This window comes from Sus scrofa, chromosome 12 (genome assembly GCF_054392235.1).
Source record: "Sus scrofa isolate SSC_HxYL_T2T_F1_AM1 chromosome 12, Sscrofa_HxYL_maternal_Yorkshire_Landrace_v2.0, whole genome shotgun sequence".
Lineage (NCBI taxonomy): Eukaryota > Metazoa > Chordata > Mammalia > Artiodactyla > Suidae > Sus > Sus scrofa.
Genome location: NC_139394.1, coordinates 53,016,708 through 53,032,054, shown reverse-complemented (window position 1 = coordinate 53,032,054; position 15,347 = coordinate 53,016,708). Strand labels below are relative to the sequence as shown.

At 37.7% G+C, this 15,347-nt stretch overlaps 1 protein-coding gene across 9 annotated transcripts in view; it reads right to left on the bottom strand.

Annotated features, from left to right (window-relative positions):
- Window positions 1-15,347, bottom strand: part of PAFAH1B1 (platelet activating factor acetylhydrolase 1b regulatory subunit 1) — a 168,507-nt gene that overhangs the window by 15,999 nt on the left and 137,161 nt on the right. For all 9 annotated transcript variants that reach the window (XR_014820346.1, XR_014820347.1, XR_014820348.1 and 6 more), the window contains 3 exon segments: window positions 9,007-9,091; window positions 8,415-8,489; window positions 7,302-7,508 (listed from right to left, as the gene is read on the bottom strand). Coding sequence is in view for 6 of the 9 variants with exons in the window: in XM_005657017.3 (XP_005657074.1) it covers window positions 7,302-7,508; window positions 8,415-8,489; window positions 9,007-9,091 (367 nt within the window). In the remaining 3 variants the exon portion in view is untranslated.

The window sequence follows — 15,347 nt, the reverse complement described above, 5'->3', positions numbered from 1 at the left end:
GGAACTTCTGAAATTATATCTTTAACAATAACTACATGCTCTAAAATCAAATGACTCATTCCATTCTTCCCATAGTTCAAATATACCTGTGCTGGTTGTATTTCAACCAATTTATAGAAATCTGGAAGATGCTTTTTGAAAACTTACAAATAGGGAAATGGCTTTATAAAGAATTTACAGCACATATACAGTAACATTACATATGAAAGAACATTACATATGATTACAACTACATAAAACACATAAGGAAAACAAACTGGGGAGTTCCTATTGTGGCTCAATGGTAACAAACTTGACTAGTATCCATGAGGACACGGGTTCGATCCCTGGCCTTGCTCAGTGGCTTAAGGATTCCACATTGCTATGAGCTGTGGCACAGGTTGCAGACAAGGTTTGGATAGTAGTTGGATTCATTTCTGCTGAGCCACAACTGGAACTCCAGTTGTGTTATTCTTTTTTTTTTTTTTTTTTTGGCTTTTTACTATTTCTTTGGGCCACTCCCTCGGCATATGGAGGTTCCCAGGCTAGGGGTCTAATTGGAGCTGTAGCCGCCAGCCTACGCCAGAGCCATAGCAACGCTGGATCCGAGCCGCGTCTGCAACCTACACCACAGCTCACGGCAACACCGGATCCTTAACCCACTGAGCAAGGGCAGGGACCGAACCCGCAACCTCATGGTTCCTAGTCGGATTTGTTAACCACTGTGCCACGACGGGAACTCCTGTTATTCTTTTTGATGCTATTAGGAATGGAATTATTTTCCCGATTTTTTTTTCATGTTGTTCTTTTTTTTTGTCCTTTTTTTTTTTTAGGACCACACTCACAGCACATGGAGATTCCCAGGCTAGGAATCTCCATGTGCTGTGGGTTGAAAAAAGTTGAAACAGTGTTACAGTTGCCGGTTACACCACAGCCACAGCAACTCGGAATCCAAGCCACATCTACAACCTACGTTACAGCTCACGGCAAAACTGGATCCTTAACCCACTAAGCAAGGCCAGGGATTGAACCCACAACCCCATGGTTCCTAGTCAGATTGTTTCTGCTGCGCCACGACGGGAATTCCAGATTGTTTTTTACTAATGTATAGAAATAACTGATTTTTGAGTGTTAATGTTGTGTCTTCTCTTGTTGCCACTCTAATTGTTAGGTATGGGTTTCTTCTTTCATAGACCTCTGATGTTTCAAGTTCTTTTCCTCTGTCCTTTTTGTTTTGTTTTTGTTTTTTTAAGGGCCTCACCTGAGGCATATGGAGGTTCCCAGGCTAGGGGCTGAATCGGAGCTGTAGCTGCTGGTCTACACCACAGCAAGAGCAATGAGGGATCCAAGCCACGTCTGTGACCTACAGTACAGGCCCCTGGCAATGCCAGATCCTTAACCCACTGAGCAAGGCCAGGAATCAAACCTGTGTCCTCATGGATGCTAGTAAGATTCTTTTCCCCTGAGCCACCACAGGAACTCCAACAATTTTTTATATATTGGCCTTGTATCCTATGACTTAAATTCAGTCATGGTTCTAGCACCTTTTTAAAAATAGATTTGGTGGGAGGTGGGGTGGATACACTGGGGTGTGGGATGAAAATATTATAAAGCTGGATTGTGATGATCATTGTACAACTATAAATGTAATGAATTCTTGAGTAATAAAAAATAAATAAAATAGATCTGGCATTTTCTACACAGAAGATCATGTTGTCTGTAAATAAGACAGTTCCATTTCTTCCTTTCCAATCTGAATGCCTTTTATTTCTTCTTTACTGTACTGGCTAGGCACGGTAGTACAAAAGTGAATTTAAGTGGTTGAGACTGGTTACCCTGACTCTGGTGCCTTATCTCGGGAGGAAGCATAATTTTCCACCATTAAGTATTATGTCCACTGCAGGTTTTCCAGATACCTTTACCTTTTATCAGGTTAAGGAAGCTCCCTTCCTAGCCTGTTCAGAGTTTTTTGCATTTGCATTCATGAATGGTATGGTACTGGTCTATAGTTTTCTTTTTTTTGTAATATCATTTTGACATCTAATTGCTTAATTTTGACACCAGGAGTTCAGATACTTTATATACTGAAAATAAATGATATGGTCCTGACATTCACTTCCATTTCAGTTAACTTTCTTTCCATGCATTCATTAAATAACACTAAAGCATTTTCTCTAAAATAAATATACCCAGAATATGAACTGTCTCTTCATAGATGGTAAGCAGAGCATGTCAAGAATTTTTTTTACTTGACATTTATGTTTTGTATGACTATAAGAGCAGTTAAGTGCTCATGATAAAAACTCTATAACATACTTAAAGGCAAGAAAAATATCCATTGTCTTAACCAATGACATGGTTTTTCCATTTTGCACACTCCTTTAAAATTTTTTATTATTTTTTTCCCTTTTTCAGCTGCACCCAAAGCAATGTAGGTTCCTGGGCCAGGGATTGAGTCCAGGCCACATCTGTGACCTACCTCACAGCTGTGAACACGCCAGATCCTGAACCCACTGCACAGGGCCACGAATTGAATCGACAACGCCAGAGATGAGCCAGATCATAAACTGACTGTGCCGTGAAAGTGTAATGACTGTGTATACTTCATTATCCCAGTTCCTCTGCTTAGCATAAGGATTTTTCCATGCCACTAAAAACTTATTAGCAAACATTCTTTTTTTTGTTTTCTAGGGCCGCACCCTCAGCATATGGAGATTCCCAGGCTAGCGGTCGAATCAGAGCTGTAGCCGCTGGCCTACACCACAGCCACAGCGATGCCAGATCCGAACTGCATCTGCGATCTACACCACAGCTCACGGAAATGCCAGATCCTTAATCCACTGAGCAAGGCTAGGGATCAAACCTGCATCCTCATAAATGCTAGTCAAATTCACTTCTGCTAAGCCATGACGGGAACTCCTAGCAAACATTCTTTTTAAAGGAATTTCTATTGTTTTCTAACAACAGGAAAAATTTTTTATTATAGAAAACATTATGGTGAAAACCTTTGAATACTGAAAAATATGTCTTCATTTTGCAACACTTAGGTCAGACAGTAACAGTGAAAAAGCATTTAGAGTAAAAAATATATAAACTTTTTTAGCCCTTCATGTATTCTGCTAAACTGTTCTCCCCTAAGATTATATCAAATGTAATGAAAACACCTACTTCATCAAATTCTTTTTTTTTTTGTCTTTTTTTGTTGTTGTTGTTATTGTTGTTGTTGTTGTTGTTGCTATCTCTTGGGCCGCTCCCGCGGCATATGGAGGTTCCCAGGCTAGGGGTCCAATCGGAGCTGTAGCCACTGGCCTACGCCAGAGCCACAGCAACACGGGATCCGAGCCGCGTCTGCAACCTACACCACAGCTCACGGCAACGCCGGATCGCTAACCCACTGAGCAAGGGCAGGGACCCAACCCGCAACCTCATGGTTCCTAGTCGGATTCGTTAACCACTGCGCCACAACGGGAACTCCTCTACTTCTTCAAATTCTTATCACCACTGAGAATTCTCATTTAAAAAGTAAAATATCTTGGCGTATCTGACATACATTGTGATTTTAATTTGCATTTCTTTTATTATTAGTGAGGCCAAAGCTCTGCTATTGTTGCTTAGCCAGTTTTTCTTCTTATATGAATTGTCTGTTCATGTCATAGAGTCCATTTTTCTATTAAGATGTTACTGTTTTCCATATTTGTTTGAACTCTTTATATTTAAGTTGGCAATCCTTCATCTGCTTTATCAGTTGAATGTATTTTTCAGTTTTGTTTGCTATTCATTTTTCTTAACATTTAAGAACTAGTTATAAATGACAATCAGAAATCATGTTTTTAAATTTTATTTTATTTTGTCTTTTTAGGGCCACACCCACAGCATATGGAGGTTCTCAGACTAGGGGTCGAATCAGAGCCGTAGCTGCTGGCCACAGCCACAGCAACGCCAGATCCAAGCCATGTCTGCAACCTACACCACAGCTCATGGCAATGCCAGATCCTTAACCCACTGAGAAAGGCCAGGGATCAAACCTGTGTCCTCATGGATATTAGTCAGATTCATTTGTGCTGAGCCCTGACGGGAACTCCTGTTTTTAAATTTTAAATGACACATCATTGTAATCATGGCGCAATGGGATCAGGAATGTCTCTGCAGTGCCAGGACGCACGTTCAATCCCCAGCCTGGCACAGTGGGTTAAAGGATCTGGTGTTGTGGCAGCTGCAGCTAGGATCTGATTCCTGGCCTGGGAACTGTATATGCTGTGGGGTGGCCAAAAAGAGAAAAGGAAAAAAAAAATACTCTCATGAACTATTTCAAATATCCATCCTTTATCATTTTTCCTAAATTATAGTTCAAATATTCATGATATAAATGAATGGCTCTAAAAGGAACCCATTATATTTGAGATGCACAAGATAAATTATTCAATATAATAAAATTTTAATTTTGTAATCAATAACTGTAACATTAGCTAGCTTGAGGCCTTTCCATCTATCCACCAAACACTGTATTCTTATATACATTATGTATATATTACTTTGTTTTAAGCAAAATAATCTGACATAGATTTTTTTTTTTGTCTTTTTTTGCTATTTTTTTGGGCCGCTGCCGCCACATATGGAGGTTCCCAGGCTAGGGGTCGAATCGGAGATGTAGCCACTGGCCTACGCCAGAGCCAGAGCAACGCGAGATCCAAGCCGAGTCTAGTCTGCAACCTACACCACAGCTCATGGCAACGCCCGATCGTTAACTCACTGAGCAAGGGCAGGGACCGAACCCTCAATCTCATGGTTCCTAGTCGGATTCGTTAACTAATGTGCCGTGACGGGAACTCCTGACATAGATATTTTTAATGCCCCTTCCAACAAATGCGAAATTTGAACCCTAAACACATCAAGTACCCAAGATAGTCACAAAACTACAAAAGACTCTGTCTTTGTGTGCTCCTCTGAAATTTTTGGAAAATAGTTCTATCACAATCACCATTTAGAAATCACCCAGCTTTACCACAATTAAAGAAAGAAAATAATTGGAATGGGAGTTCCCGTCGTGGCACAGTGGTTAACGAATCTGACTAGGAACCATGAGGTTGCAGGTTCGATCCCTGGCCTTGCTCAGTGGGTTAAGGATCCGGCGTTGCCATGAGCATAGTAGTGTAGGTTGCAGAGGTGGCTTGGATCCCACATTGCTGTGGCTGTGGCGTTAGGCCCGCGGCTACAGCTCTGATTAGACCCCTAGCCTGGGAACCTCCATATGCCGCAGGAAGCAGCCCTAGAAAAGGCAAAAAAAAAAAAAAAAAAAAAGGAAATAATTGGAATGGAAACAGGTTTCTTTTTATCCCACAGAGTAAGAAAGAAAAAGACTTGTATACAAAATGAACAGAATGGAGTTCCTGTCGCGGCTAAGTGGTTAACGAATCTGACTAGGAACCTTGCTCAGCGGGTTAAGGATCCAGTGTTGCTGTGAGCTGTGGTGTAGGTCACAGATGTGAGTCAGGTCCTGTGTTGCTGTGGCTCTGGCGTAGCTCTGATTGGACCCCTAGCTTGGAAACCTCCATATATGCGTGGGTGCAGCCCTAAAAAAAAAAGACAAAAAAGAACCAAACAAAAAAACCCACAAATGAACAGAATAACACTAATTATGATAGTAGATGACTGGAAATAAAAATCCAAAGGAAGATTTGTTAATGGTGGTGAGACACTGCTGATACTGAGTACTCCTACAGTATTTGGCCAGCACCCTTTAAAGCACTTTTCATGTATTAATTCATTTAAATCCTCCCTAAAGCCCTGTGACAAAATATTAATTATCTTTATTTTACAGATGAAGAAAGAGAAGCACAAAAAGTTAATTTGTTCATTATCAAATCATTAAGTGGTAGGGTCAGAACTTGGATACACAGTTTGTGCTCTATAAAGTCTCCATACATAATGGTGATTCATTAGAAATAAAGATATTTCTAAAATAAGTTTAATCAAAAAGGGAAACAAAACTAAATAGAAATGTTTTCATTAATGAAACAACCATATGTGAACGTTACATAAAGACTAAATGGAAGGGAGAACTTTCAGTAGTTGTTGAGATATGCTGTATGATTATAGATAAAACTTTTAAAACTTTCATTTGTAATTCTTTTTCCTTTTCTTTTTTTATTGCTTTTTAGGGCTGCACTTGTGGCATATGGAAGTTCCCAGCCTAGGGGTTGAAATGGAGCTAGCCAGGCTAGACCCGAGCCCCATCTGCCACCTATGCTGTAGCTTGAGGCAATGCTAGATCCTTAACCCACTGAGTGAGGCCAGGGATCTAACCTGCATCCTCATGGATACTAGCTGAATTCTTAAACTGCTGAGCCACAATGGGAATTCCCACAAACATTTTCTTAGTTATACCTCTACAAATGAAAACTTAAAATCTAGAAATTAATCTGAAATAAGCTTCAGAATAGAGAAACCTAAATTTTTAAAACTGTATTTTACTTACCTTTCTGTAGGTGGTTTATACAACTGTCAATGTATTATGTCTGGACCAAAGGGAATTACAAAAACAACTTTTTTATGATTAAAAAATATTAAAATGGGAGTTCCCATTGTGGCTCAGTGGATGAAGGACGTTGTCTCTGTGAGGACATGGGTTTGATCCCTGGCCTTGCTCAGTGGGTTAAGGATCCTGCATTGCCGTTAAGCTGTGACGTAAGCCCCAGATGCAGCTCCAATTCAACCCCTGGCTCAGGAACTTCCATATGCCACAGGTGCAGCTGTAAAAAGAAAAAAACATGTATATGCTTATCGTGAAAAATATAAAAATCAGAGAAATACATAGCTTATAAAGTGAAAAGCTTCTACATTCCCACACCCCTGAGGAGAACTACTTAAGTTTGGAAAGTACAATTTAAATTTCTCTATTGAATTCTTTTGCAGAATTATATTCATCCCTTGAATTACTAGTTTTATAATCCTGTATTTTCATCTAACATCTCTGCTTATAAGTAAGACACACACTTATATTTTTATTCTCCAAGAACAAAAATTACTCAAGCACTAGGTGACCTATTGTTTATTGTCCAATGCTTAATTAGTGATACTCACTGTTCTCAAATTCATCAGTAAATTAGTTTGGCAGTTTGTCTCTAAGGAGCTACAATGAAATTTTATTCTAATTCTGTCTTTTAAGGTTAAGAACCAATCACAGTTTCAAAAAGGCCCTCCTGTCCCTCTGCTTAGGTCCTCATTTCAGGATCTTTTGATTTCTTTCACTCAATTAACATTAAATTTGCTTCTAACAATCATCCTATTGTATGTCTTCCAATTTTTTTTAAAAAAAAAACTACCTTAATTGTAGCATCCTCTGAAGCAGAGACCATAACACTGAACACAGGATGGAAAATGACTCGAGTAACTGGACTCCTATGACCACTCAATGCATATTTTTCTGGTGGACGGGGAATCCATTCTTTTGGGTCTCGTTTTTGACCAAGAGGTCCACCCGACGTAAATTCTTCTTTCGCTTCATTTAGTTTTGATTCTAATTCCATAACCTTGAGAAAGAACACATAGTTACGTACAGATAGATTCTGAAAAATAGCATATTCGGTGTTTTAAAAACTGCCTTTATTTTGCATCCATATATGCAGAATAAAATTTTAGTAATTTAAAAAACATTTGTCAGATTTAATTGAAAGAGATCTGTATTATATATCACCAAAATTTTAGTAGTGTGACAAAACTAAAAACTGAGAAAGCCTTAATAGAATTGAGTTTTGACCACTTAACTCAAAAGAAAAACTTGGAAGGTACCAGGATATGAATTAAGGACAAGTAGGGAACCTATCTTGATTCCATCTAAGTCTGCCACTCTCAATAAATTCTTTCCAAACCGCAGTTTACATTATACATACTAATCACAATGTTCACAATAAAAAAGCTAATATTAATAAGCATCTATGTTAGGTACTTTTCTGAGAGCTTTTAATAGATTAACTCCCAGTATAATGTCATTTATTCTAACTCTGCCTACCCAAAGTATACATTTTAGGACCAGAATACTACTTATTGCCTTCACTTTATAAATAAAAACAAAAGCTCAGAGATGAAAATGTCTTATCTAAGTGCACATTTTAGTGCTCTTTTCCCAGGATCATATCAACTCCATATGTTCTTCCAATTTAACTGTATAAATGGGCTCTTAAGTATCAAATCCTTAAAGTCGAGGTTGTGTTAGGTTCAACCCAGCCTGGGATGCATAAGTTAGTTTGCATATATCAACAATGATCTGAATAGATCAAAAAAAAAAATTTTTTTAATGTAGAGAAATGTATTTTTATTTGCCTTTTCAAGGTTAAATATATTAATTAATACAGAATAATAATATGTTCTATTGATACTTTCAAAGTTTGTATAATACTCTGAATACAACTAACTTAAAAGAAAAAAGACTTAGTTACCTTCTTTTGTAATCTAATAACAGATGTCCATTTTTTTTCCAAAAGACCAGCATATTTCTTATCTAATTCTTCATTCTAGAGAAAAAAATGAGAACCTTTAAAAAAACATGGTTCAAGTACAACAGTTCAAGCCATACTGACCATTCATCTACAAGCCCAAACATTACTAAAAATATCTGACTGTATACCGAGTTTAGTGCCAAATAAACCACAGTTACAAATGACAAGATTTTTGAGTAACTGAGGTGACTATTAACTACTGATAATTGAGTAAAATACACTTATTAAGTACACCATGAAATAATTATTAAAAAGTTAAACAATGGAGTTCCCGTCGGACTCAGTGGTTAATAAACCTGACTAGTATCAATGAGAATGTGGGTTCGATCCCTGGCCTTGCTCAGTGGGTTAAGGATCCGGCCTTGCCATGAGATGTGGTATAGGTCACAGACTCGGCTCAGATCTGGCATTGCTGTGGCTGTGGTACAGGTTGGCAACTGTAGCTCCGATTCAACCCCTAGCCTGTAAACCTCCATATGCCATGGGCACGGCCCTAAAAAGACAAAAGACAAAAAAAAAAATTTAAACATACCATATCTAATTCAGCTTCCTTTTTAAAAACTGAATATGCTTCTTCATAGCCATTTGAACGAAGATAATCTGCTATAGCTCGATTTCTGGAAGAAAACAAATTCAAATGACTCTTAATAAACTCTCATTTCTATTTTGAACAGAAAATATTTTATTTTAAATCTCATAAATGTTAAGACATTCTTTTAAGAATTATTACCTTCCAAATCATACAAGTATTTCACAAGAAAAGGAACCAATGCCCCCCCAGCCTCTAAAACATTCAGCCCTGTCATAGTATATCCACAAAATTATAACATTACTCTTGAGCTTTTAGTTATGGTTCTAATGTGTTCCTTACTTTACAAACTGTGGGTACTCTATAGATATGGCTTATTAATTAGTTATCACTCTGTGACAGTAATGATGAATTTTGTTCATGTTTATAGTTTATATTTAGCCTTCCCTTACTACTTTTATTCTAACAGACACTAAAAGACTAGCAAAGGAAATTTAGTTTTGCAGGGAGAATTGTTCAAATAAAATTGTAATTAATAAATATTTTAATATTAGAGACAACTTAATCCAGGAGAGTGGATGAAAAAAAAGAGTGACATAAGCTTTAAACCTAGTATACTATCAAAAATGAGACATTCATTTAAAATAAGAACTCAAAGGTTAGAGAAGCTAAATTAGTAGATGAAATTCATGCTCTCTTTATAATCTTCCAAAGAGAATATCAGCTACCTGTATCCTAAGGCAACCTATTCTAATGTCTCTCAATTTTTTTAAGCCTTAAGTTCCACTGTGATAGAAATAGTTGTTTTCTTAGTATTGCTTTCAAAACATTTTAAATTAAATAATTTCAAAGTTAACATATACACAGACTTAAAAAAAATATAAGCACACAATAAAGTGGGGTTTCTACCACTGATCCCCAATATTTCATCTGAGGAAACCACTTTACCAATGTTTTGTATATTCTTTCAGAGATAATCTACCTAAGAGTATATATCCCTGCATAATCTTCCAGAGATAATCAATACTTTTTTATAACAGACTACATACAATATTTTATATACATCGCATAAATTCACTTAATCTTAGCAAGCATTCTTTATCAGATGTATAGAAATCTGCTTCATTTAAAAAAATGTATTCCATTAGAGACACATGCTTTTACAATTACTATTACAACATTATGACTATCCTTGTATAAATGTCTTGCTACTGCCTACCTAATGCAGTGTTGGAGGGTGGGATTAAGTTTTAATTCAATGGCATTTGAAAACAAAACAAGCTGGAGTTCCCTTTTGGCTCAGTGGGTTAAGGATCGGGCATTGTCGCTGCTGTGGCTCTGGTTGCAGCTATGGTATGGGCTCACGTCCTGGCCTGGGAACTTACGCATGCTGCAGGCATGGCCAAAAATCAAAACAAAACAAAACAAACAATGGCAAAAGAAAATGAGACCAAACATTTTATGTTTTAGGCAATTATTAGCATATCGAAGATTAAAGTACAATAACCAGTGGAAGACAAGGTCCGTACATGACAGTTGAGAACATAGGGACTGAGGAAAGGTAAATTCTTACTATTATTTTGAGTCTGTGTCTGTGTGCTGCCTATACTTTCTGTCCTTTTCTGAGATCTTTTTAATTTCCAAAGTACTTCTACTTGGGTCTTCTGAAATAATACAAAATACAAAGGCAATGGCTGTCTCAAAATATTCCGTCAAATACTATTTTGCCAAAGCCTGTATTACAAACCTTCAACAAAAATAAATAACCCTTTGGTTAGGATACCTCAAGTAGTAAGGGAAACAAAGATACTAAAAGGCATCTATTTATCTTAGCTTTATTTCCTTCAAGCAAATAAAAGGAAAAATGTCAATGGTAAAAAATCATATATAGTATTTGTAAATATTTCATGTCCCTACATAGCCCTAATCCTACCCCAGGGTCAAGCCCTAATGCCTAAACTATGTCTACTCATACCATGTTCTCTGCCCATATATTCACATCACCATGTATGCTTTTAATCAAGCAACAATCTGCTTATTTCATCTAATCACTGCAAAAATCTTTCCTTGTCGATAAATATTCATTTATGACATCACAGTTGTTAATATTCAAACAGTATTCCATTATATCAATGTACCAAATTTTATTTAAGCATTCATCCATTGGTAGACTTACAGTTTCTGATTTTTCACTATTTAAAATAATTTTGCAAATAAATAGTCATAAAGCTTTTCAAATATCTTCACATTTTAAGTCAAAAGGTGCTATAGACTTTAATGTTTGTATCCCCTCCAAATTCTTATGTTGAAACCTAATCCCTATAGTGATGGTATTTAGAAGTGAAGTCTGGGAGGAGATCACAAAAAGGGTTAATGCCCTTATAAAAAAAGACTATGAACCAAGAAGCAAACCCCAACCAGACACTGATCTGCCAGTGCCTCAATCTTAGATTTCCTAGCCTCTAAAACTGTGAGACATAAATCTTTGTTGTTTATAAGCCACCCAGTTTAGGGATTTTGTTTTGGCAGTCTAAGAACAGACTAAGACGAGAAAAAAAAATTTTTTTTCTAGCACATTTTGATAGCTACTGTCAAACTACTCCCCGGAGTTGTAAACAACTTATACTCCTACCATTAGTTCTGAATACTATCCCTTTACCACGTTTTTTTTTTTTTTTTTTGGTCTTTTGTCTTTTTTTGTTGTTGTTGCTATTTCTTGGGCCGCTCCCGCGGCATATGGAGGTTCCCAGGCTAGGGGTCGAATCGGAGCTGTAGCCACCGGCCTACGCCAGAGCCACAGCAACGCAAGATCCGAGCCGCGTCTGCAACCTACACCACAGCTCACGGCAACGCCGGATCGTTAACCCACTGAGCAAGGGCAGGGACCGAACCCGCAACCTCATGGTTCCTAGTCGGATTCGTTAACCACTGCACCACGACGGGAACTCCTATCCCTTTACCACGTTTTCTTTTCAAACAACTGACTTAAACAGTAGATGCTCTTTGATTTTGCTTATATAGCTTTTATGAAAGTGTACTAGATGTTAACTTTTTTTTTTTTTTTTTTTTTTTTTTTGGCTTTTTGCGATTTCTTGGGCTGCTCCCGCAGCATATGGAAGTTCCCAGGCTAGGGGTCTAATCAGAGCTGTAGCCGCCGGCCTATACCACAGCCACAGCAACAGCAACTCGGGATCTGAGCCGCATGTGCAATCTATACCACAGCTCACAGCAACACCAGATCCTTAACCCACTGAGCAAGGCCAGGGATCTAACCCGCAACCTCATGGTTCTTAGTCGGATTCGTTAACCGCTGAGCCACGACAGGAACTCCTAGATGTTAATTTTTTAAAACTTCTGCCAGATTTCCAAATTCTGTGTGGCTTAACCCAACATTTGTATTTTAAAAAGAGGCTGTGTGGCAAAGCCAATTAATTAAATACAGGTAATTCCACCTGTACATAAAAAGCATAGTTGCATATTATATTTATACTTTTTACAAATTGTTAAATCCAATTTAAAAAACAACATTCAGTGTTGTTTTTTGATCCTAAAACCATTCTGTTAAACTAGGTAGAGGAGTTCCTGCTGTGCCACAGTGGGTTAAGACTCCAACTGCAGCAGCTTATATCCCTGTAGAGGCTCAAGTCTGATCCCCGGCCCAAGGCAGTGGATTAAAGGATCTGGCATTGCTGCAACTGCAGTGCAGGTTGCAGTTGTGGCTCACAGTGAATCTCTGACCCAGGAACTTCCATATTCCAAGGGTGCATAAAAATAAATAAATGAATGAATAAATAAGGTAGAAAGTATATTACCTCTTATTATTATTATTATATAATGACAGACTGATTTATCCAAGGTCACAAAACTAGTGAAATAATTTAGGATAATGATTCCAATCAACATTTACTGAGTAGGTGGGGAAGAAACTGGCTAAATAAATGGAAGGCTACACCTCCCTTCAACTAGAGTTGTTACATTTTCATGTATTTCCATATATTGTATTTCTTCATAAATGTTTAAAAAGTGGATTTATACTGCTTTAAAAAGAAGCCCTACACAAATTCTAAACACCAAGAATGACTCACACTTTTAATCACTAGGCTTTTGTTTTAGTAACTGACTTGATGTGGGAGATGGGAGAAAATATTTGATTCACAAGTTTCTAGTAGATGACAGTAACATTTACTTAGGAAAGAAAACAGGAGAAGAGGAGGAAGAAAAAAAGGGGTAGGAATATAATTAGTTCAGTCTTAAACCTTTTGACTTGAAGGAGCTTAAGGTATTTGAGTAAAGATATATGATATATTAGGAGGTAACTGAATATAACCAGAAGCTCAAGAGACAGATCTGATGTAAGGAAAGATTTGGGAAAATTCATAAACAGGTAGTAGCAATCTGTTAAGTGGTGAAAGATGCTCTGCAAGATGGTATATAATGGGAAGGAAAAAGGACACTTAGAATGTAAATAATGGAACCTTGACAAATATCAGTGTTTAAGAAGCCATTACAGACAAAAAAACAAAACAACAACAACAAAAACAAAACAAAAACCCAGCAGTCATTATGTAGTGAAGGAGCCTACTAAGAGATTTCAGAGAGATGTCACCAAGCCAGTGGAGAAGGGAGTTGAGAGGTCAAGTAGAGTAAGTCTAAAAAGTGTCCAAGCAATGTGGCTACTAAGAGGTCACTGCTGACTTTAGCAAGTGCAGTTCTGGAACTTAAAATAGCTTCAGTATTCCACTCCATAGTAAGGCTTCAAATGAGCACCATAAACAGTATTCCATATGAGTTTAAAAAACAGACATACAAAAATATAGCAAATACATTAAAACTGAAGTTTAAGTAAATGAGTCTTGAGACCATCAGGGATAGTACATTACACTGATAATGTACAAAGTCCACAACCCAGTCCCAGAAGAGTCTAGTCAACCAGATACAATTTAGTCGTGTGTGTGTATATTTTTTTTTTTTTTGCCTTTTTGTCCTTTTAGGGCTGCACTCGAGGCATATGGAGGTTCCCAGGCTAAGGGTCGAATCGGAGCTGTAGCCGCCAGCCTACGCCACAGCCACAGCAATGCAGGATCCAAGCCGAGTCTGCGACCTACACCACAGCTCACAGCAACGCCGGATCCTTAACCCACTGATCGAGGCCAGGGATCAAACTGAGACCTCATTGTTCCTAGTCAGATTCGCTAACCACTGCGCCATGATGGGAACTCCCAGTTAGATTTCTTAGTCACACATCTAACCACAATGTCAGGTCAGTGGTGTTGACAGAGTCAAGAAACATAAGCCAGGTCCCCATGGCCAGACAATTTTGGTACCACCACCCGTTACCCTCACCACTCAATAGCTAAGTCAACTATATGATCCAGCGAATGTGGAACCAAACTCAGGAAAGATGTACCACCATTGCTTAAAGTAAGAGTAAACAGACTGAAGAATCTTGTAGTTCTAACAGTCTAAAGGGTGCATTTAGAGTTTGCTAATAATTTCAATTCTTGACCTAGAGTTGATTTCATCAGTTTTACTAAGGATGGAAGACTTATCTTGTTAGAAACAAGTGGACATCAAAGCAAAGTTTATAATAATCTCTCAAAGAAACTTCATACATATAAGTTAAATCTACTAAACTTTAGGAGATTAAAAAAGAAAAATTCATACATTCACACACAGAAGTGTAACAGTAACGCCAAAACCAGTAACCCCATGCAGAATCAGAAAATGGTTAAAATCAAAAGAACAAACTGAGGAATTTCCTGGTGGAAGAGCAAGTTAAGGATCCCCACATTGCCACTGCTGTGGCATAGGTTTGATCCCTGACCCTGATACCCATGCTGCAGGCTTAGCCAAAAAGAAAAACTGTAAGGTAAATGAGGTTGTTTGTTTCTCTAAACTATACCAAGTTTATTAAAATGCAAAGATTATATTTTAAGTATTTTAGTTGACTTCCTACACTCTCTTCATTGTTCTTATATACTCCAGGATAATTTTTGTAGCTGTATCAGTCATACATAATACCCCAACACTATCAACCCAAACACACCCCTCACACTCTTCTGCCATGGATGCAAAAAAAAAAAAAAAAAAAAAAAAAAAAAAGAATAAAAATTAACAAATAAAAACATTTTCTATGAAGAGCAGAAAACAGCACACCATTGTACATCAATTATACTTTTTTTTTTTTGGTCTTTTTGACTTTTCTAGGGCCGCACCCACAGCATATGGAGGTTCCCAGGCTTAGGGTGGAATCGGAGCTGTAGCCACCGGCCTACGCCACAGCCACAACAAAGCAGGATCCAAGCCACATCTGCGACCTACACCATAGCTCATGGCAATGCCGG